Source organism: Harpia harpyja, chromosome 14, assembly GCF_026419915.1.
Source record: "Harpia harpyja isolate bHarHar1 chromosome 14, bHarHar1 primary haplotype, whole genome shotgun sequence".
Classification (NCBI taxonomy): Eukaryota; Metazoa; Chordata; class Aves; order Accipitriformes; family Accipitridae; genus Harpia; species Harpia harpyja.
Window position 1 is genome coordinate 18588735 of NC_068953.1, and position 22144 is coordinate 18610878.

Below are 22144 nucleotides of genomic sequence, written 5' to 3' on the forward strand. Positions count from 1 at the left end.
GCTTTCTTCAGGGATGGGGGAGACCACGAGGACTTGGAGCTCATCCTGGAAAGGGTCTTTGTGCTGTGAACGCTTCCAGCTTCCATGCCGTGTTTAACAAGCGACCTCCTGGGATTTGCCCAGTCTGGTCTTGAACATCTGAAAATTATTTGGGGCCACTTCTCTGGCTCTTTGGGATGTGTTTGCCTTTCTCAGCCAAAATCTGTCTCCCTGCTGAGGGCAGCGATGCTGGGCATGTCTCTGGGCTCCACATCAGGTGGCTAAGAGGTTGTGTTATCCTCGACAGAGACCTCCTGCAATTGCTTAATGAGTGGATGTGGTTTATGCGCCCTGATGGAAAAATCGCTTTATATAACCTCCCGTCCAAAAGGGAATAAAAAATTCTGAGCTAGTAAACTTTACTGCCAGCAAGATGTTGGGCCTGTTACAGCCTATTCACCTCTTCTTTAAATGTAAATTTTTCTGGATGCCCTAAAGAGCCAATTTGCACTTTACTGCAGTGTAGTGCTTTTCTCCTTAGGGTCTGGGTCAGCCTCAAGGAGATTTAAAGGGGCACCAGCTGGATTTTTAGGCTGCCAATTTCATCAGCCTGAAACCTGTTATAATCTGCTGGAGAACATCTTTCATGTCCAGATACCTCTTCCTTCCATATCCTCCCATTTGCAGAAGGATTTAAAAAAAAAACCACCACTGAAAAAACAAGAGCCATTTTTTGTAGGGCTGTCCCAACCTGCACCCAGGTTTTTGGTCCTAATACTCACCTGCATCCCACTATAAAAACCTCTGGTCCTGGGCTTGTGGGACTGCAGAGGCATCTTCTTTTGGCTTTATTGAAGGAAGACCGGAGTGGCTATCTTTGGTGGTGGTAAGACTCACCGGTGGGTCGCTGCTGATTTATGCTGTGTTATGCTGGGAACAAACACAGTAAATTGGGAGAGGGCAAATTTCTGCTCATGAGAGGCAGTTTGCAGGTGGATGTCGTGTTGTTGGTGTGATGAGAGAGAGGAGCTGGGGCTGTCTCGGTCTCCCTGCTGGTGCTCCTGATGCTGCTGCGCCAGGAAGAGCAGGGTGGACCTGACTGCTCCTGCAATATCTCGCCTTGCCATGAGCTCAGACTGGGCCCTTGGCAGGTCATTTCATCTCACTGTGATTAATGTTCCCTGTCTAGAACGGGAGTAATAATACGGGCTTCATCTGTCAGGACCATGTGCTCCCAGGGCAGGGATGGACCTGCTGGCTGTGGGTCTGGACAGGGTCCAGGAGGATGAGCTGTGATGTGACTGAGGTCCTTTGCGATGGATGTCACCACTAATTAGAGCGGTGAGATTAGCTGCTGTATTTTTCAGAAGCACAGGAGGGAAAGCCAAAATCGTGTTTCCCAAATGGAAAAGGACAATGCTAGGGTATGAGCAAGTTCTTTCAAAGCTTTGAACATGAATCACAGTGTCAAGTAAAAAATAATTAAACTTATTTTTTTTTAAATGTACTTCAAAGTGTCTTTTAAGCTTCCCATTAATTCAAAGTTCTTTCTCTCAGCACTAAATAAATCTCTTGGTTCAAAAGCACAAGTGCTAATTGGTTTCTCTGAGTATGCCTGTCTGCTTGATCAATAGGGGAAGTAGTTTTTGTTAAATATTTGCACATATAGTCACATATTGTATTGCTCAGGGAGATGGTAAATGTTTCTCAAAAGGAGACTTGTAGAATGAGGATTCCAATAATTTTCTTGTGGCCTTTATGTCAGAGCTAATAATGCTTCCTCCCTCCATCCTTTGCAGAAAGCAAAGCAATTTTCCCTTGCGCGTTCCCTGGCACAGCCTGCTGGTGTTGAGAGAAGCGGTCTGTTCAGCTGCCTGCATAAACCCCTGCCTCTAACTCAAAACTCAAGCTGTTGTGAGCAGAGTTTTACAGTTTCTGCGTCAAGCAGAGAGTGGCTGTGAGCCACGCTGCCGTGCAGTCCATACCGGGAGGTACCCGGGACGTTGTGTGGGATGAGCTCAGTTTGGATATGCAGCCAGCCATTGGAGAGGAATGGATCTTTCAGACTCCCCGAGTCAATGTGCACAGCCTTGGCGATTTCCTCTCTGTCTCTCGTTTAATTGCACTTTTACTGTTTCCATGTGTCTTTGGAGTGTCATTTATTTCCAACTTTGCAGCACCGTTTCTGTGCCTCACTGCTAACTACAATCAGTTATTTATGCTAATGGAGTTGGTTTCCCCTCTTCCCTGTTAACTCCTTGCTTTGTACGTGCTCTCCCTCTTGCCTGTCTGAGCTGACCTCTAGAGCAAACACCGGGAGCCTTCCTGTCCCGCCACAGAGATTCCTCTGTGAGTGTCCCTGTCCCTTTGTCTCTCATCCTGAGCATCCAAGGGAGGCAGGGCTCTGTGTTCAGAGTCCGCCTTCGAGATCTGGAGCCCCACAGTGCCAATCTTGGAAGGTCAAATCACAATGTCCCTGTTTGAAGCCTGGTCCTTGAGAACCATTTTTAATATGAATAATCCTGTGGTTACAGCGAAATGGATGAAGGGGAGCAGTTAGAAAGGGATGAAGAACATGTAAGATGCCCAGTTTCTACCGTGCCTTGCACCCAGTTCTCTCTAGAGCAGCTGTGCATTGGCCATGTGGATCTTTGGTTTTGGCTGGGATAGAGTTAATTTTCTTTCTAGTAGCTGATATAGTGTTGTGTTTTGGATTTAGTATGAGAATAATGTTGATAACACACTGATGTTTTTAGTTGTTGCTAAGTAGTGTTTAGACTAAGTCAAGGATTTTTCAGCTTCTCATGCCCAGCCAGCAAGAAGGCTGGAGGGGCACAAGAAGTTGGGAGGGGACACAGCCAGGGCATCTGACCCAAACTGGCCAGAGGAATATTCCATACCATGGGACATCATGCCCAGTATATAAACTGGGGGGAGTGGGGCTGGGGGCGGTTCGCTGCTCGGGAACTAACTGGGCATCAGTTGGCAAGTGGTAAGCAATTGTATTATGCATCACTTGGTTTGTATATTCCAATTCTTTTATTATTGTAATATTTTTATTATTTTCTTCCTTTCTGTCCTATTAAACTGTCTTTATCTCAACCAATGAGTTTTACTTTTTTTCGATTCTCCCTCCCATCCCACTGGGTGGGGCGGGGGTGAGTGAGCGGCTGGGTGGTGCTTAGTTGCCAGCTGGGGTTAAACCACGACAGGCTTAGGTTGGGCTGTTTGTGGGCCAGTTTCTCATATCTGTTCCTGATGGTGTGCAGCATCCCAGGGCCTCATTCTTTTTTGAGAAAACCTGCAGGAACATGATGGCCTGTAGAAGCACAGTATTGAGAGGGGTATCCTTCTCACCAAGCCCACTCTGTGCCCCCAAATTAGGCCATGAAGCTGAGGGCCATAAGGAATGGGCCTGGCTTCAAGGTGACCTTTGGCTGGAGAAGAGCCCGTGGCTGCTTCCTCAGAGTTTTCTGCATGCCAGGGACCTGCTGTGCTGCAGTGCTATGGTGGTGCAGAAACAGGTCAGCTTGCCAGCTTGCTTCTTGCCGACTGTGCCACCAAAGACTTAACCTGTTTGCGAGACTCAGACATTTACCCCATGAAAGACACAAGTCTGTGGGTTTTGCAGAGTGGGATACCGAGGCTCTTGAGGACCAAAGCTCATTTTTTTTTAAGGCAATTTCAGATCTGTCTCTTTAACAATGCAGATAGGCAGCTTTAGGATGTCCAATGTGCCCATGGTGCCAGGGAAAGGCGTAGGGACTTTTGAAGAGCAGGAGATGCCTCCCTGCATCTTTCAGTTTCTACGTATCTTGGGAGAAGAAAGACTTTTGGCTGAGTTTGCATTGAAAGCCCATGTCAAGTTGAAAGATATAACTTGGCTTCTCCCAAATACTCAGATGGGGTGGGCTTGCTTCTCCCTATGCATCCGGTTAGTTGGTCACCTGGCCATGAAGCCCCATGAAAGTGTCAGTGGGATTTCTTCAACGTTGGAAAAGCATCCCATGATAAAAGCATCCATTGAGGAGGAATTTGTTTTTTTCTGGACACTGCGGGGTATTTGTAGGTTACAAACCAGTTGCACACTGTCCACTGCACAGTGTCACACCTTGAGGCACAGTCCCGCTCTTGACTACAGACCGAGGAGACCCCAGGATCAGCCAGTGTCCGTCCTCACCCCAGCGTGTGTCTGAGGGCACCAGTCCTAATTATAAGTGTCATCACTTCTGCTGCTTGAGAAGCCTGGAGTTAGGACGCAGACCGAATGTTTATGGAGGTAAACATGATTATCTCCAATCACAGGCCTTAATGATGGTTATTATAATGACAGCTATTGTGGGAAGGGCATGTAATTATGTTGATTCTTTCTTTTATTGTACATATAATAATAAGCTGTTTTATCTAAGAGTACAGGGGAGCTGAGGGAAGATGGGACATTTATTTCATTTGGGATTTTTTCTGATTGCCTGTTAGGCTAAATCCTGAAGTCTTGTTCAATCTTTCTGGAGTCAGAAGTCCCCCTTGGTTCAGTGTCAGGACGTGAGGGTCCTTATCCTACCTAACTCCCTGGAGTGCCCACGCAGGGAATGGGGCCCCAGCATGGTAGGTGCTGTTGAGAATCTGGCCACTTTGCAGAAAAATGCGGAGCATTCATCTAATTCCTAATTTTCACAAAAAAAAGTAATTGATGGGTTTGTGCTGGCTGTAGTCTAACTTGCTGAGAGGACCCCAGGGCTATCTCATAAAAAAGAAGTCACAGTGAGCGATAGATCACTGAGATGGCTGGAGCTAGCCTGACATTTTAAGACTTAATGGGTTAATAAAGTGTGTGTTTTAGGTGTCTGTCACTAAGCAGAGTTTGTCCATTCCCTGCACATACATTCATACCTTGACGGCAGTACCTTTGACCTGCCATGCACTACCCCTGCCTTCTTTGTCTGCTCCGTCCATCTGCCTCGGCTCAGGTTGCACTCAATGTTTATCCCCCGTAATCCAATTTAAGTTGCCGTAGAAAGCAATGGGGATTTACAGAAAGAAAGAAAAAAAATCTCTCTGGGTTTTCAGAGCAGAAAAGACAGACTTTTTTTTTTTCTTTTTCTTTAGGATAACTCCCTCTTCTCATCTCTTTTATTTTTACCACGAATTAATGATCTGTCCTCCACTGTTCTTGAGTCTACTGCGGTGGGATCCTGCCCTTGGTGGGGTCTATATTAGGGACAGACGTTACAAAGACTGTGCTGTGGTTGGTTTTTGCCAAGAGAAATTGCCTGTGTGTGTCCCAACTCTGCAAGCAGCTGTGGAGTTGGTTCCCCTGAGCCCATGAAAGAGGGGAGAAGCTGTATCGTAGGTTTGAGTAGCTGGAAACCTCCACCCGTTAAGGGGCTGTTGCACAAGAAAACTGTTAGAAAGGCTTTTCGGATGAAATTGTAGTTTTCTTACTCTGCTTTCATTTCTTCTCCGTTGCTCTTTAAAATAAAAAATATGCACCTCCATCCCTGCATTTACACCCTTCAAATATTTATAGGACTCCTGTTTCCTGGTTGCTTTTTGTCTTTCATGTCAGCTGTATTTTGGGCTAATCTTTAAACAATAGCTCTATTTCTGTCATCTTCTGTAGCATCTAATCATGACTGTATGGCAAATTATACCCTCAAAAGGTGTGCTGGACCAAGTGAAGCATAACATGCCAAAGACATAGTGTTTAAGCGTTCTGTTGGCAAAAGAAGTAAATTAGGATGTATCTGTATGATGGCAAATGAGGGTCTGCCTATTGTTGGTACAAATTCTGCAATAACTTATCTCTCATGGACATCGTTTAGCGTAATTGCTTTGCAAGAAACCTTTTGTGTCGCTGAGCCAGAACATTGTGCATTTGTATTTTGGTGCTTAACTTCCTCTTCATTAAGGGCTGAATAGCACCATCCTTTGCCTGTTACAGCATGAGAGAGACACCAAAGACACAGAAGGGCATGGTGTTACGTGTGAGAGGCAAACAGCCTCCTGGTCTGCCAAGCAGGAGAAGTGTCGTGAAGATAGATGCCAGTGGCAATATGGTCTGAATCGGGAGCTGACGATCTCCCTCTTCACCCCTGCCGGCTGTGCTGCAAAGGGGTCTGGGGCATGGCGCAGCCCGCTCTTTGCCTGGTTACATGGGGAGAGGAGCGGATTTCTTGAACTGATGTAAACTTCTGCTCCTGGGGTGGGAATGGTTGGAGTCTCCAGTGGCAGCCTGGAAGGTCTGTACCTGTGTTTGTGCCTTTGGAAACTGCATCCTGAGATTTTGATAGCAAAGCCTTGGGAACCAAAGCATGCCCAAGGGTTTCGTGTTTCTCTGAAACACTTGCACCCTGTAGTCCTATTGTAGCCCACTCCATCCCAAATGTTTTCATCATCCTGTTAGCTGCTGTAGCAGTTGACTCTTGTTGCTTCTTGTGGACATGCTGCTGACTCTGTCCTTCTCTCTTCATTTTAGATTTTGGCCATTCCTCCGAACTGGCATTCGTTGTGGAGCCTAGCGATGACATAGCTGTGCAGGAGCAACCCTTGATCCTCTACTGCCAGGTGGAGGGCATCCAGCCGATCACCATCACATGGCGGAAAAATGGCGTCATGATCGTGGATAGTGAGAATGCCTTTATGTTGGCCAACGGGTCGCTCTATGTCTCCCGCTTCCAGAGGGTCCGGGGAGATGGGTCCTCGGATGAAGGCGAGTATGATTGCGTGGCGCAAAACCACTACGGGCTGGTGGTGAGCCGGAAGGCGAAGATTCAGGCAGCGAGTAAGTATGGGCTTCATCCCACCTGCGCCTCATGGGGCAATGCCACAAGGGGCACTGGCTTTGCCAGGAAGCAGGAGGGCAGCGTGTGGGTGCTGGGTGTTCAGGGAGGGAGGATTAAAGAGGGGGAAGAGAAAAAAGAACCTGGAGCTGCTGTGGGGATCTGGCTGGCATCTAATCTGTGCAGCTGTCCAGGTGTGAAAGGAGAGCTAATCAGTCTTCTCAGGGAGAAAACTAAAAGCCACCTTCTAGCAGTAAATTCCCTGTCTTGGAGGGATAAGTTACATTAAAGTCATGTGGTGAAGTAGTCTGTAGTTTATGTATCTCCTGCGGTGGGTTTGGAAGTCCCTTTGCTGTGCAGCATGGCTGGGCTCTCCTTGGCAGGCAGCGCTTCCCAAACCATAGACAAAGACCTTCTGAAGGTCATGGTTTCTTTCATTTTGTTATTTAAGGCAGGCAGCATGGAGGCAGCAAGGTCTTATTTACTACCCAGCGTGGCAGTGCCTTTGGGGGCAAGGCTAACAACACCAGACAGATTGTCTGGTGGGGGAGCCCGGAGGAGGAGAGAGATGAAAATGTCAGTGAGGGAATGAAATTTAAAGGTGGGGGAGGAAGAATTACAGAGCAGGCTGTGACTCCAGCCCTACACAGTACCTGGCTTAGCCTGTTGCATTGCCATGGCCAGAACGGTTGGTCCTGTTGGGTCTCCTGCCATGCAGGCTGCTGAGTTCCCCCTTGCCAGCTCTGGTTGCTGGTTTGTTTGTCCCAGGGCTGATGGCAGACCTGAGGTGTCGTGGTGGTTTCTGTCCCTGTTGTGTTGGTGGCCAGCTTTGCCCACAGACTGTTTGTGGGCTCTGGGGGTGCAGCCACTAATCCTTTTTGCATTCAACCAGAAGTCGCTGCTGGGTGTACTTTATATATGGGTGTGAGGACAGGTGCCTGGTATGGCCCCGAGACCTGGCTGAATGCTGGTTTGTTAAATAAGTTCTACTGAAGGGTTCTTCGACTTGTTTGGGAGATGGCTACTGCTCTTCTTTCTGTGCAAGCCACTTACTACCCGATTCTGTTGTGTTTGCCTATTACACTGTGATTTTTTTGGTGCAAAGCAGGAAAAGTCTATGGCAAAGTCTGGGCCTGAGGTCCCCTGGCTGCAGTCTCCAAACTGGGGGGGCTTTTGGAGCATTGCCGCCCGCTCCCCGCGGCGCAGGGGCCTGCTGGCAGCCCACCAAGGGAACACTCCAGCCCTTGTGTATAACAATTCCTGAGTGCATGAAGTGGCCATCTGCAACCTAGCTTTTCAATAGTGTAAGAAGTGACATTGTCCAGGAGCCAAGGGCTTTGGGTCTGTGCCAGATTAGCAGCTGGATCTCAGACTTGTCAGTCTTGTGGTGCTAAACCTTGGAGCACTTTTGGTGAACAGCTCTGGCATTTATGAGCTGGGAGCTGGTTGACGCACGAGCACAATGTCAGACTTCTCGGACCTGTAAACAGGAGACATGAGAGCCGGAGGAATTACCTTTGGGATAGTGGATTGTCAATAAACACTGTTATCTTGGCTCCTGCATCAATATGTATGTGATGTGCTGTGTGTCCCTGAATAGTGTTTCCTTTTGTAGCCATAGTTTCGCGTGAATCAAAATGAAAAAGGGATCGTGTTGAAAATGCTCTGGACTCCTTTCTGGCTTCAGGCTTGGTTTCTTGCCAGCCCTGAGAAGAGGTCTGGGTGAAGCCAGCACAAAACAGCGGGCACCTGGCCTCGATGCCACAGGTGCCTGTGGATAATGGGAATAAACGGGATGTTGTGAGCAAATGTAACCTGCTGCTCAGGGCGAGGTCCCCCACTGTGTCTGAACCGCAGGGGCATGCGCTTGCACTTAGGACTCGGTTTAAACATAGATGAAATCTCCTAAGAATGAATCACAGTTGTACCTTCAAGCCCCCATGTTTCCGGGTGGTTACACACAAGTAGCAGCGATTTTCTTTGCCCCAAGTCCTGATAAGCAAATCAAACAAAGGAGGAGGGTAATTATCCCCATTTTACAGATGATGGGACCATTGCATGGAAGAAATGGGTGCTGGCTGCCTGGAAGGAAAAAAAAACCCAAGCGCTAAGCAGACTTTTGCAAAGCAGAGTAAATACTGCCGGTGGGTAAAACCTCATCCCAACGCTGATCTCTTCTTCCCTCTGAGCCTGACATCTGAACACAAAAGCAAAGGAGAAATAAAAACCTTTCACAAACAAAAATCTTGAAAGTTGATCAAGGCCGTGCTACTGAGGAATAAAAGGGATCTGACAGACCAGAGCCCCTCGAGAGCTCTGCTGCACTTTTCGCTGTCTTCAAAGGCAGGCTGTTAGTCTCATATCACCGTTACAGACCCTGGCTTTGTATTATTGCTTGGAATATAATCTTCTTGGCTCGGAGGAATGTACATATTTGCATTCAGGAAATGTGGGCTGGATATCATATTTTTATGTTTCAAATTTACTTCAACACTTGGCATTGAGTAAAATTTAACTGGAAGAATATGCTGCTGTCAGCCGCTGTGCCTGCGGCCCCAATGGGCTTGAGGTGCATGCAGTTTCCCCACAGAGCAGGCACTTCTTAAAGCCTTCCTCCTAAAAATTGACTCATTAAATTTATTTGACTGAAATTCAGGGGAATTTCTGTATGTCATTGTTATTAACCGAAGATACTCTGTGGAGGGAAGTGGCCCTTGGCTAGTTTGTGGATTGGCAGGTCAGGTGCTAAACACATTGATAATATTTTTGTAGTGTAACTTTCTTTTCACAACAAGTACAAGTGTGCAAGAAGCCTATGTGTGACTGAGTTGAGCAGAGGCGCTCGTCATTTCCACCCTCTGCCTAACGCGCTGGTTGGAATTTTTTATGACTGAAATGTCATAAAATTCGTTGCTGTTTCTGCATCTGTTCAAACCCTGGTGTGTTAGTTTAAAAGCTTGTGCAATGCAGCATGTTTCTATAATCTAATCAGGTTATTGAATACAGATATTTTCTTTTTCCTAATGACAGTTTCATAATTTTGCATGACTCCAAGCTGTCTTAATTAAAATCAGTTTTGTAGGCAGTGTTCTCTGGAGGCACTGCTTGGCTGTGTCTTCCTGGGTCTCTTTGAGGAGCTGTATTTCCCTTGTGCATGCCAGAAGCTGATGCACGCCTTTGCTGTCTGTGGATGGAGATATCCTCTGAGCAATAGTAATGCTAGAGTCCACTCCTTTGGAAGGTGAGCTCCCCAAAACACAGCTGCCTTCCTTCTCATCACAACCCTTTGCTTAACTTGGCCTTACTGATCGTGTTGTCTCATGGCATTTCCAGCACTTTTTGCCGATGCTGTAATTTGATGGAGCTGGTTCCACATCATCATAAATCACAGCCCGGCTGGTGGAGTAAGACCCATTGATTATATCACTCAATAACAAGCAGTTACCACTAATTGGAAATCACCATCAAACTGGGTATCGGATCAGGCTCTGCACGCATCCAGCCTGAGAGTAGCAATTTTCCCTGTTTGATCTGGTGCTATTAAAAAAAAAAGAGGGAAAGTAAGTAAATTGTGCAACTTAGAGCCAAAGAGGTCTCTTGAAGTTTGGTGAAATGGACCTGCCCAATATTTGAAGTACTGTGGGACCTGAGAATAGCTCTGGAGAGATCTGAGCTTGTAAAGACGCTTTCCTCATCGTATCTTGCTGCGGAGGGGGTGTTTTGTAGCCAAGCATAGCAGCACACATCCCTGTGCCCTTCTCTGCTCCCTTACCCCCTTAACTTCTGCATCCTGCCCCAAATCCCGCTCCTCCATCCCACTGTGCCTGGCCATCCATTTCACTTACCCTGCCGGCAGGAGGGCAGGATTGATAGCTTGGGCAAGGCAGATGTTTTATCTCTTCTCTGCATTGATCCCTGCGGACAGCAGCAGCAGCTCCTCTCACCCAGCCTGAGGCCAAGGATGCTCTCCCCGCAAACACAATGGCCGCTGCAACCTCCAGGCCAAGGGTCTCAAGGTCATCTGCAAAATATGAAAAGGGGTGAGATCTGGTGCATATGCATGCCTGCAAGTTGTTTTCGTTGCCAAGCTGTGCAGCCAGGGGAGGAGATCGGGAATCACGGGGGTTTTAAAGCAGCAAAGATCTTCCCATCGTTTCAGCTCCTCTGCACAGAATATATTCAGGGTTTAACCTGCAGTCCCCTTTCCAGGCTCTGGGGTGGTGGGAAGAGCTGCTGAGCCCAAATAATGGCAGCATTTATAAGAGTGTAGAGACAAGAAGGAAGTCTAAAAGGATTAGGGAGAGACAAAGGGGGCTGATTATTTTATGGGTCACAATACAAGGCATTAGAGTGAGATCACAAAGGGATGTAATTACAAAAGAAGGCCATACTGGGGGGATCAAACCAGGATTAGAGTGGGAAATGTTTTTACACAGTTTTGTTCCACTCATTATGAAGTTAGCATTTTAAATTAAGGTTTAAATAAGGTGGCACCAAAGTTGTCACCAAGGTGTTTCCTGGGCAATGCCACTGTTTGGATGCAGATTGTGAGTCTCAGCTCAAAACATGAAGGCAGACCTTAAACACGTGGGTTTGCTGTCAGTTTTTCTTGTGCGCATACAGTATCTGTATTGTCAGCAGAGCCCTACCTATGGCTTGTGCTTAGATCAATTCAACCTGTCTCTGCAGTTGGAAGTGGGATACTTTTGTGATGACATGTTTTAGTGGTGCGAAACACGTGCTGGAGGTAAAGGTATGCTTTTAAAGCAAGTGCCCTGGTGTCGGTTTGCGGCTCTGGAGACATGGTCGTGTTACTCCCAGGAACTTTTGGCTAATGGTCGCTTGCATTTTATTGCAGTTTAACCCCTGGTGTCGCATGCCAACTTTCCTCCATCCACAAATGAGATTTTTTTATTTTTTCAGTTGTGGGTCTGCTTGCATTTAATGGCCTTTCTTCTCAAATGCTGAGTAGAAAGGCTCAGTCCTGATGCCAGTGATGTTTCTTCATTGTCCATGCTTTGAATGCTTACGGTTCCTGGTAAGCCCAGAGCAAATTCTGGGCTTGTAGCAGTGGGTCTCAGAGGGGAAAAATACCCATGAGGAATTACTAAAGGAAAAAAAGGAAAGAAAAAGAAATTAAGTAAAGCAAAAAGACCGTGAGAGGTTTCCAGGGGATGGATATGATGGGTGAGTAGGTTATTTCCCTCCATCAGCTCTTTTGGCTATCTCTAGGACATGACTGGCTCACGTGATGCTGCCTCTAAAATCTGTACTATTGCAGTATTTGGCCCTGTGTGTGCTGCAAAACAAATGTACAAATATAGGAGTCACCGGTGGGAGACCGGAGAGATTTGACTGGGAATTTTAGTAGATTTGTGGGATTAAAAGAGTTTGTCACTTACCACCCACTGCATTTCAGTGTCTGCATGTAACAGCCAGGATTCATCCTGAGACTTGAGCACATTATAAGACCATATTTCTTTTGGCTGCTCATTTCTTAGCAGTGTGATAGTTATTTAAATATCATCTTGCACTTCTTTGCGAGGCTTCTAACGTGGATGCGCCAACCTTAGCTCCGGCAATGTTATCTCTCATATAGGGGGTTTGCACTGCAGGCAGTAATGTCACTTAGTCATTTATAGAAAGCTCAGGGGAAATATATCAGAAGAATTTCATTAATGGTAGCACTGTTGAGTTATTTGTCTCAATTAACTCTTGGAGCACAGCTGAGGAAGTTCTGACATCTCTGCAGCCTGCACCTGCAGCATGAGGCTGCTCCTGAGTTCACTGCCTGCTTTTTTAACATGGGGTGACACTCTGCTGGTACCTGCGCAGGCAGCTCTGTGGAGGCAGCACGGTGCCCAGCCTCACGTGCTTTTACACTGCTTGTCCTTCTGGCTGCTACTTTGCTCCAGCCTCTCCTTGAAGCGTGGGGCCACCCTCCTCTGTTATTTTATTCGGGAGGGCAGGTCTCTGCTACCTTAGTCTTCTGCTTGCAGTCATCACCCCAGGATCTCTTTGATGCTGTCACCTAGAGCAGCTCTTTATCTACTCAGGCTTGTCTCAGCTTAAGGATTTGTAATGCCACTAGTTATACGGCTGTCTTTCCAGCGGGCTGGTGGTGGTGTGATGGTTATATGTGGCTCTCACTCTCATTCTGCCCTATGAGGGTCCCAGCTGGCCAGTAACATCCATGCACCAGCTCTGCCTCAGTTTCCCTTCTCTGAACTCAGGGTGGGTTTACTGTCAGTGCCATCATTTGCACACCCCTGTGAGCACCTTGGTGGGGCAAATTGCTATTTTGTGTTTATTGGGGACCCACGTTAGCTGGGTTCGGTGTTTCATTTGCACTGTTGCTTCCCTGCAAGCCTGCCAAGAGGGGAAGGGTGCGCAGTGCTGGGGAGAGGCTGGTGCCCAGGTGAGAGGGGCTGCTTTTCTGCCGCCATTCATTGGCAAGACTGTGAGTAGGAATTCATTTTTGGGGACATTTGATCAGAGCAATCAATGCTCTTGATCTAGCAGGTAACCAGTGAGTTAAAGGAAAGCATCGCTGCGTTTGCCTCGAAGCTCTTGTCATGGCTGTAACCCACAGTTACTGAAAACAGCAAAATACGTAAATAAATAAAAGGGCACAGAAGCGGTAGAGAAAGATACCTGATTGTGTCAGGGCTATGTCTTTTGTGCTGATCCCTGCCCACAGCAGCCTGCCTGCTATGAGATTGGGATTTGGGTACCCTGTTTTGAATATCTGGGGCCTTTGGGTGCTGTAGTGATATGAGGAAGGGCAGACCTCACAAATCCCCTCTTATGGGTGAGTCCCTGCACGGGGCCCAAAGCTGCTTTCCCAGGGCTGGCAGGATGAGACCTGGGAGAACTCTCGGCCGGAGCCCCCCGACACCAAGGGATGCTGGATCCTAGCTCCCTGCACCGCCTCTTCTGCTCCAGTTTTGGCTCTACCCGCCATTGCGGCCCCGTTGCTGGGAAGGGAGTTTGCTCCCACTCCTCCTAGGCACAGCATATGGTTTTCAGAGAGGTTCTTGCTTTAAACCCAATTTTACAGTTGGGTTGACCGAGGCAAAAGGAGGTCAAACGATTCGCCTGAGGTCACTCAATAAGTGGCTCAAATTAAATCTCAACCCACAACGCTGCTGCCCGTTCCCAGCGCTGGCTGTGCTGGCCAGACCAGATGGCCTTCTGAATGCAGCGTCAAGATCCTCGGCTTTTTCTCTACCTCATTGTTCTCCATTGTGGGCTTCTGAATGCAGGACCTTGAAAGTGAGAGTCGTTTGGATTTGCCGAGTCCAAGTTATTCTGTTTAATGACATGGATTTGCGGGAGAGGGTTTAGACACACTGCTTTGCTATGGAGGTTTGAATTTTGCAGAGATTTACCTCTTTGCTTTGATTTTCTGATATTAAAACTCTCTCTACCCCAACCAGCTAAAATCGGTCCCTTACCCTTTCAGCTCCCCCACTGCTGTCTCACTGGTTGCAGGGCTGCCCTGGCTTTGTACCCGCGCAGGTTTGTCCATGGGGCTCTCAGGCCCTGATCCCTGGGATAATTCCCTGCGTGATTTTGCTGCAGCTTCTGCACGACTCTGGTCCGTCTGTGCCGTTTGTGCCTTCTCCCTTAGCTTGGTCCTGGGCTTGCACAAGGGCATTGGTGCAGAGTGCTGTTGGACAGATAGATAGTGTTGTTTGTTTGGCTCTGGGAGCCTGCGGGCTCTCGTGTTAGCTCTGGAAACACAGATGGAGATGCTGACATCTCCCTCCTGATCTGGTGTGGTGTCCCATACATCACTCCTGACAGTAGTAGGGGCCACGGACGCAGTTAAAGCAGTGCATTGGGTATCGTGAGACAATCTCCATCCCCAGTCTCTAAACAAAGCAGCTGCCTGGAAAAGCATGGCTCCGTAACCTCTTTTGGAAAGCAGGTGGACAGATCCTTGGGACTTGCAGAGCAGAGACCATCTGCCCAGGGAGCAGCAATGCTGGGGTAGCTGCTCCTCCCTGCGCGCACCCGCCTGCCTGGGGCAGGCTGCGGTCCTCAGGGTGGTGGGAAGTTCTTCTGCACCTGCACAGCCCTCTGCATCCAGCCTCCTGCAGGAGGGCCCACACTCGGGACCGGCACCACTCACATGCCTCAGTAAGTTGGCACCTCTTGAGCATGCCTTGATTAATGGTGTTTTTTTGTCAGTCCTAAGAGGCCCCCATTATGTCCCTTTGATGCTGCATTTTGCACTTACCACTGTCACTGAGCTCAATGACTAATTTTCACAGGTCATGGGAGAAGGACAATGGATCAGGCCACATTTGGAAGAAACAAATGAAATTTTGCTGCAACTGAGAGCACTAATTAAGAGTGAGGATCAATTTGGGTGTACAAAAGAGATAGTTTTAGGCTGCTGGTGTGTAAATGAGTGGCAGTGTTGCGGTAGCAGAAAAGGCTCAGTGTGTGCATACTTCAGCTGCAGCATTGTACTCCGCTGCATTTGATCAATCCTTCTGTGCTTATTCATCGAGGAAAAACCAAGCGTTTTCCTGCCTGCCCTGCCTAGGCAGGGCAGGAAGAGCAAACTTGATGGATCAAGTCATCGTTGATCCCTGTGAGATGTTTTTGGCCAGGAGCAGGAGCTTGTGTTTCTTCAGTTGTGTTGCTCATCTTGGAGCGTGGCACTGCAAATTGGCTGGTGGCTTTTGAGTGCAGTGCATTGCGTTCACTGCCCATCTCTCTGGGCAGGATGATGCCCATCCTCATCTCAGGCCATAGCTCGCCCTACCAGGGATCGAACTGCTTTGCCGAGACTGCAGAGGAACGCTGACTTAGAGGAGGTGTCAAAGAGGGAAGGGGGACAGTGAACTCTCATCAAGGAGGATGTCATGGATGCAGTAGGAGGGACCAGGAAAAGCCAAGGGTGCACAAGTTGGGTTCATGGCTTCACTGAGCACTGAAGAAATGTGATTCAGGTTTGCCCAAGTCTTCACATACAACAAAACGTCAGAGCTAATGTGTGTTTGGGATGAGCTGGTTACAAATGTCCAGGCCCCAAGGCTGTGCCAGTTCAAACCAGTTTGCAGATCGTTTTGGTAAAATCATGTCTATTTTTGGTTGGATTTGCCTTGGGCAGAAAGGTAGGAGCATCAGCTGGAGCATCCTTTCACCAAGAATGTCCTCCAGGGCCTGTGGGGTTCCCATGAAGCAAAGGCTAAATGGATTTGAATCCAAGCAGATTTGTGGTACTGAGTAAACCTCCAAAACTATCAGGCGGAAGGGGCAGTACCCTGTTTTCCCTTGTTCCTTGATGTGATTTGCCCATTACCATTTTTTTTGCCCTGCAGCTCAGCATCTTTCCCAGAGGGCAGTGGGACATTCAGCCTCGGTCCAGGGGTTTGCTCTTGTCCTGAGCTCTATGTGGTGATATTGCCCTGAATGGCCAAGCAATGCAGCTGCATCCCTTCGGTCCCCAGTATGGTGGCTCCGTCCGAGGTGAGGGGGCTGACCAAGACACTTTGTTTGCTTGGAGCAGCATCCGTGTCCAGCTCACCAGGGTTTCCCATGGCAACGTAAAGGGGTTGGAGAGAAAGTCCTGAGTGTGTCTTTCATTAGTGATCCTAATGCTCGGGGGGAGAGGAGAGGCAGGGCCCCAAGGGGGTCAGTTTGAACTCTCTCTCAAAAAAAAAGGGAGGGAAGAGAGAAGAAAAAGTCTTTGCATGCTGGACTGGCCATTTGAAAGATGACAACAAAAATAATGTTTTCTGGTTCTTTTATGGTAGCCAAAGAGAAAACAGCTTCCTTGCCCCTTGGAAAACCCATGGGTGCTCTAGACCTTTGCGAGGGCTCAGACTCTGCAGGTGGCCAGCACCTCTAAATGACAGGGACTGGTCAACATCCTAAATAGAGAGCCTGGGCGCTAGTCTTAAGGATCCAGACTTGACCATTTTGGCTGATGCAGCATGGTGTTTGATGCCTTGGGAAGCTCAGCTCCTCTACTGCCATCCTGTGTGACCTTGGGCAACTCTCCTGATACCCTCATATCTCCAGGAATCGAGGACAGAGGCATTGGTGCTCCCCAGCTTCTCCCAGACTTTCTGGGTTTGGGGACCCATCGCCTGCAGACTGAATCAGTGTGGTGTGGGGGGGCCCTGACCCCGCTTGAAGCTGTCAGAGCTCATTATCAGCACCAGCAGCTCATTCCCACCACAGTGGGTCTGGGGAGGCCGGTTCTCGGCCGGTTCCCTCCAGGCGTACTGCTCAGCGCTGATTGCTCTGCGGCACTGATTGCTCTGGGGCTAATCGGGGTTGAGGATTTGGGGCACTGAGTGTACCTCGCATCACTGCTGGCTGTTGATTTTCATGAGGCTTGTGGGTCTGGCTTTTCTGAGACCTTTGAGCCTGTACCCAACCATCCAGGAACAAGCCAGAGGGTTCAGAAGTTCTTTTAGGGGAAGACAGAGGTCCCTGCATTGTACATTCGTATGCAAAAGCCTCTTGGACAGCCAGCGTGGGTATAGGTACATAGGAGGTGTTTGTGTTTCTGTGCTGGGGAACACGTACAAGCCTTTCTGTTTTAAAGTGTAGTTTGCATACGTTTGAAGCACCTTTGTGATTCATGTTGCCGCTTCCCGCAGGGGAAACAGGATTTGTTCTTGTACAGCTCCCTGCCCAAGGGGAGCCTGCTTAATTTTTCTTTTGCTAACTAGGTTCCCCCAAGAATGAGAGATTACCTGATCTTCCAAAAGCATTTCCAATGTGTGGAGAAGTCTGGATGACTCACAACTTTTAATTAGCTCTCCTGACCGAGGCAAGGATCCCTCCCTTCCTCCCTCCCTCCCTTACACAGAGGTGGTGATTAGAATTACAATGAAGATAATCCAAACTGTATGTGTAGGGTTTTCTGTAAGCGGAGAACAAAGCAGGACATCCATCTGGTGAGTGTGAGCCCATAATACCTTTCTGCTCATTTCTCCAGTGCAACAGGAGCTGCCTGGGACGGAAGCAGGCTCATTATTTTGGAAAGGCTTGCTGACACGCAGAGCAGGGCTGCCTTGTAATCTCTGAGGCACTGAAACCGCTGCTCAGGAAGGAGCATTGCTTTTATTTTTAAGTCTACCTTTGTATTTCTCCTTGTTAAAATCTTCAGTGATGAGGGATACCAACCTCTTCTGAGCCCGCCATTAATTAGTGTATGAATGAGAGATGCCCTTAGTTTTAGTAAGGCTAATCAAAGCTGTAAGGGAGTTTTAAAAGGTACTACCCAGCAGCAGAGCTAAGCCTGTCCTGCGACAAACATCCCAGCAGGAGTGAGGAACTGCATTAGCTGGAGACAACCTCCTTTTCAAGTGATGCTATTTGCCCTCACTTAAAATTTTCTTCTCTGTATTGGACAGATCTCATGCCTCAAAACTTTGGCATCTCTTTACGTCCTGTCTTTGCAGTGGGAGGCTCCCCTTGTGCTGTGGGGTCTGCTTTCCCACGCTGTGCCCTGCAGCAGGCAGGAAAGAGGCAGAGTTTGCAGCAGAGAAATGCGATGTTGGGCCCTTAGCCACGGTGCTACTTGTGCTTTCCAGTCAGCTGGATTTTGCCAGCCTGCTCCAGTGTGGCAAGAGGATGGGTGCATTGTGGCAGGGCTGCCTTGGTGAGAAAGGAAAAACAAAAAGCCGTTGTGGAGGAGCAGCCGGCGCTTCGTGCTGCTGCTCGCCGCCATGCCAGCAGTGCAACGCATGCTTTGACTCCTGCCATGGCAACAAGTTCATCCTTAGGCCAGTACAACGGTTGGCCGCAGTGTGGCAAGGCGGCCAGGAGCCGGTCCAGCCAGCGGCATCCCCAGAAGGACCCAGCGAGGCAGGAGGGATGGGGTTAGGTTTCATGCCTGCAAGATGCTCTGTCAGCTGCAAAATTCAGGCTGCTAGTTTCCTACCCAAAAAGGACAGATGAGGCACTGGGTGATCCTTTTGGGATCCTGAGCTGAGCAGCACCGGTGTGCAGAGTCATGATAGCTCTTGCTCTCCAATGTGAATGGCTCGGGAAGCAAGATGGACAGCCCAGGCCCAAGGAAATGTTGGTCAAACACGAGGAATCTGTTCCTCTTATTAGTGCTTCAAGCACTAAAAAAATACCCTCTGCATCTCAGAGCTAGGTAGCCTTTGCTTTGAAAGAATGTCTTTTCAAGCCGGGATCCTGGGTGCCGAACTTGCCCAGCAGTCCCGTGTGAGCCAGGCGTGCCGGTGGGGTGCAGCTGGTGCAGCTCAAAGGGAAAATATGATCAGCTGTTGAATGGCAGAGATTTGAGACATCACGCCAAGGCTTTGCATTTTGATTTCTTCAGTGCATGCTATGAAATTCATAGTGGAGTATTTCTAGAAATCTGCTTGGCTTCCTGTAGGAAAAGGGGAAAAAACATGGAAAATAAATAATGTACTCTATTGACAGCTTCCAGCATTCAAAACCTGAGTCAAGCTATCTTTCCTCTCCCAAAATCATAACTTGTTCTGAAGTCTTGATATTAAAAAATAACAAATTATTAGTTCCTTTAGGTCATCTATTGACTTTTAGCTGTTATGATACACTTAAGTCATGTTTCTAGCATTTGTGATTTGTGGAGAAAAAAAAGCTTGAAAACATCTCGCTTTTAACATAATGAGAGCTAAGGTTGACAGAACTGTGAAACGCTGAAAGTTGGGGCTTCACGGCATTGCCAGACATCACAAGGTCCTTGATGACATGATGAGAGCTGGGAGAGCTGAATAAACTGATGAGCTTCTTCCATTCTGGTCCCTTGTCATGTAAATAGGCTCCAATCTGCATGTCAGATCTCTTGGGTAATAACATTAAAAATAAGGCAGCAAAAACCCCAAGGTGTGTGTGTTAGCAATCTTTAAACAGGCAAAAAATATGCTTGGAGGAGTTTGGATCAGGTGAGAGGGCTCCTTGTTACTGCTGTGCTTCTAATGCAAAAAGGTAACTGCCATGGCTTAAAAGAAAGTACTTTAATGCTACATAAATATAATTGCTTCGATGAAATGTCTTTAGCCTCCTGAGGGAAGTTGTAGTCTGGTAAGCCTTTAGATATGAATGGACGACTCTGTAATTGCTATTGTTTCTGAGACACATTAGGAAGGCCTAATGCTGATCACTTCTGGCATGTTATGGAAGCAGCGTAATGGCAGTCCCACGCAGTGTGCAGGGGAAGAGGGTATTAGTATGCATTTTGCAAGATGAAAAACTGACAAACGCTTCAGGACTGGAAGGTTTTTTCCTAATTAGATTGTGGGCTTGTGAATTTTATTCTTTTTTTTTTTTTTTTTTTTCCCCTGCTGGTATGCAGAGTGAAAGTATCTAATTCTTTGCAATTTAGGCTTTGGATAATGAGCTTGAAGGCAACATCTCAGAGGAGTGCAGAATTGATGGGTTAGTACATCAGCTCTGGTTAATGCAGTCTCCCGACACTGACAGGGTCCAAACCAGCTGGTTCACAGAAAAGGGCAAGACATGGGTATTGGGAATAAGTATTTTTTATTTTTTTAATACTGATTAGTAAAACATGGGATGTTCTGATACATGGGATGTGCTTCCATCTCTGGATTGGGAGCAGCTATCTTTAAAAATCAGAATCTGGGCTTAGAGATAATTTCTAAGAGATATCTTGGGTTGTCTCCTGCTTTTAGATACTGTAGGCATCATGTTTTCCAGCTTTTCTTCATGGCATAGGGGCCAGAAAAGGTAGCAGACTGCTCTGGCACAGTAAGCAACTAGGCAGGAGCTGGAAGACCTTATCCCATCCTAGCAATTCTGGCTTAGGTGGCATTTTTCCTGGAAGCTAGTAAAACTAGCGTCCTGAGAGGCAGCAGTGTAGCCAGGAGGATTGGCACATCTTTTGGGGTATTGATATAATTCTCGTGCTGTTGGTCAGACACAGGGTTATTCCTCATTTTCTGCTGGGCAATGTTTATAAGTGCTTCTCAGTGCTGTTTGACTGCAGTCTTATTCCCTGCCAGAGACAGGGGCCTGTTTGCAAAACCAGGGAGGTTTCCAGACCTGGGTGGAAGAATTAAGGCCAGCACTACAGCCGTGTATGACAGGCAACTGAGATCTCCCATCGTCACGGCACTCACTCATTACAGATTAAACCCTGCATGTGGCTGGATGGTCTGTAGAGGTTAGTCCATCTCCTGTGTCTTACTGGAAGTGGCATTACTTGCCAGCTTTGCCATCGTTTGCTTTGCTTTTCTATTAATGTGCCTTATTTCCACGGCTGTCCTCCCAGAGGTAACATTACTCAGACTAAGCAAGACATAGTCCCTGTTTCCAGAGACTGGTCTGCTGATCCCCAGGGTGTGAACCTGGCTGAGCAAAAGCTGTGGGGTTGCCCATTTTAGCTCTTGCCTCTGTGTGCTGACCTGGACCCTGTCCATGCCATTGGGTGCATGCACAGCCTGACTGCTGGATGTTTCTTCCTTCCATCGGCAGCTCATATACTTTGTCATTGGTGCTCAGAGCTGCAAATCTCTTTTTTTCTAGCTTTTTTAGCACTGACTTCTGTTTAGGAGTGGTATCAGTTTGTAGTTATTTTGTTGCTTGATCCTGCAAGAATAGCTATCAGCTAGTAGCCAAAAAGGAGATGAATTTCTGCCCTTGGGTTGCATGGGTGTCCTCTCTAAAATGCTGCTGTCCTCTCACCATCCTGTGTGCAGCTCCAGCTTGTTTTCCGAAGTTGGTCCTAAAATGTTTGGGAGCTGCTACCCAAAAGGCCTGAGGAGAGAGCCTAGAAAGAGCTCTTCTGGGGACAAAACAGAAGAGATGGGGTTAGGTCCTTTATCATTGCCCTGTCCTTGTGTAGGGACTGATGTAAATGTAGTCCTTATCTTCGCTGCACCATTAGCATCCTATTACGAAACAAAAAGTAATAACTTACTGATGCTTTCCCTTGAATGTTTAGCCTCAAGTGGTACATCTTGGTCTTACTTGGAATTTATTTTCATTCTGGAGATTTTTACTGCCTTCAGAAACTTCACTTAGAAGAGCGGGATTTTATGGCTCTAACTGTTTGGTTTTAAAGACTGTTTTTTTCCCCGTGGGCTTTTTTTTTAAGGAAAATGAGGAGTCATGTAATACTTGACACACAATAGATTGTCCCAGATTGATAACACACTATTTTTCACAGTGAACACGACACTGGCCTGCTGTAATTTACTCTCCATCCTGGCATGCTCTTAATTAGGATGAACACTTAAGTGAAAACTCCACATATGGCCAGTGCCGGCTTTCATAATAAGCTGCCCCAAAAATGTGAGGAACGAGGGGTAGTGAGTCAATGAAAATCCTGACATAAATTGACTTTTTGTGTCCTGGCAGTGCTTGGCTGAAAGCCAATGACAATAAGACCCCGG

General features: G+C 47.6%; 1 protein-coding gene across 1 annotated transcript in view; it reads left to right on the top strand.

Moving 5' to 3' along the window:
* IGDCC3 (immunoglobulin superfamily DCC subclass member 3) overlaps positions 1–22144 on the top strand; it is a 106330-nt gene that overhangs the window by 5296 nt on the left and 78890 nt on the right. Inside the window, exon 2 of the mRNA XM_052808750.1 lies at positions 6455–6760. Coding sequence (XP_052664710.1) covers positions 6455–6760 — 306 coding nt within the window. The remainder of the gene's footprint in view (positions 1–6454; positions 6761–22144) is intronic.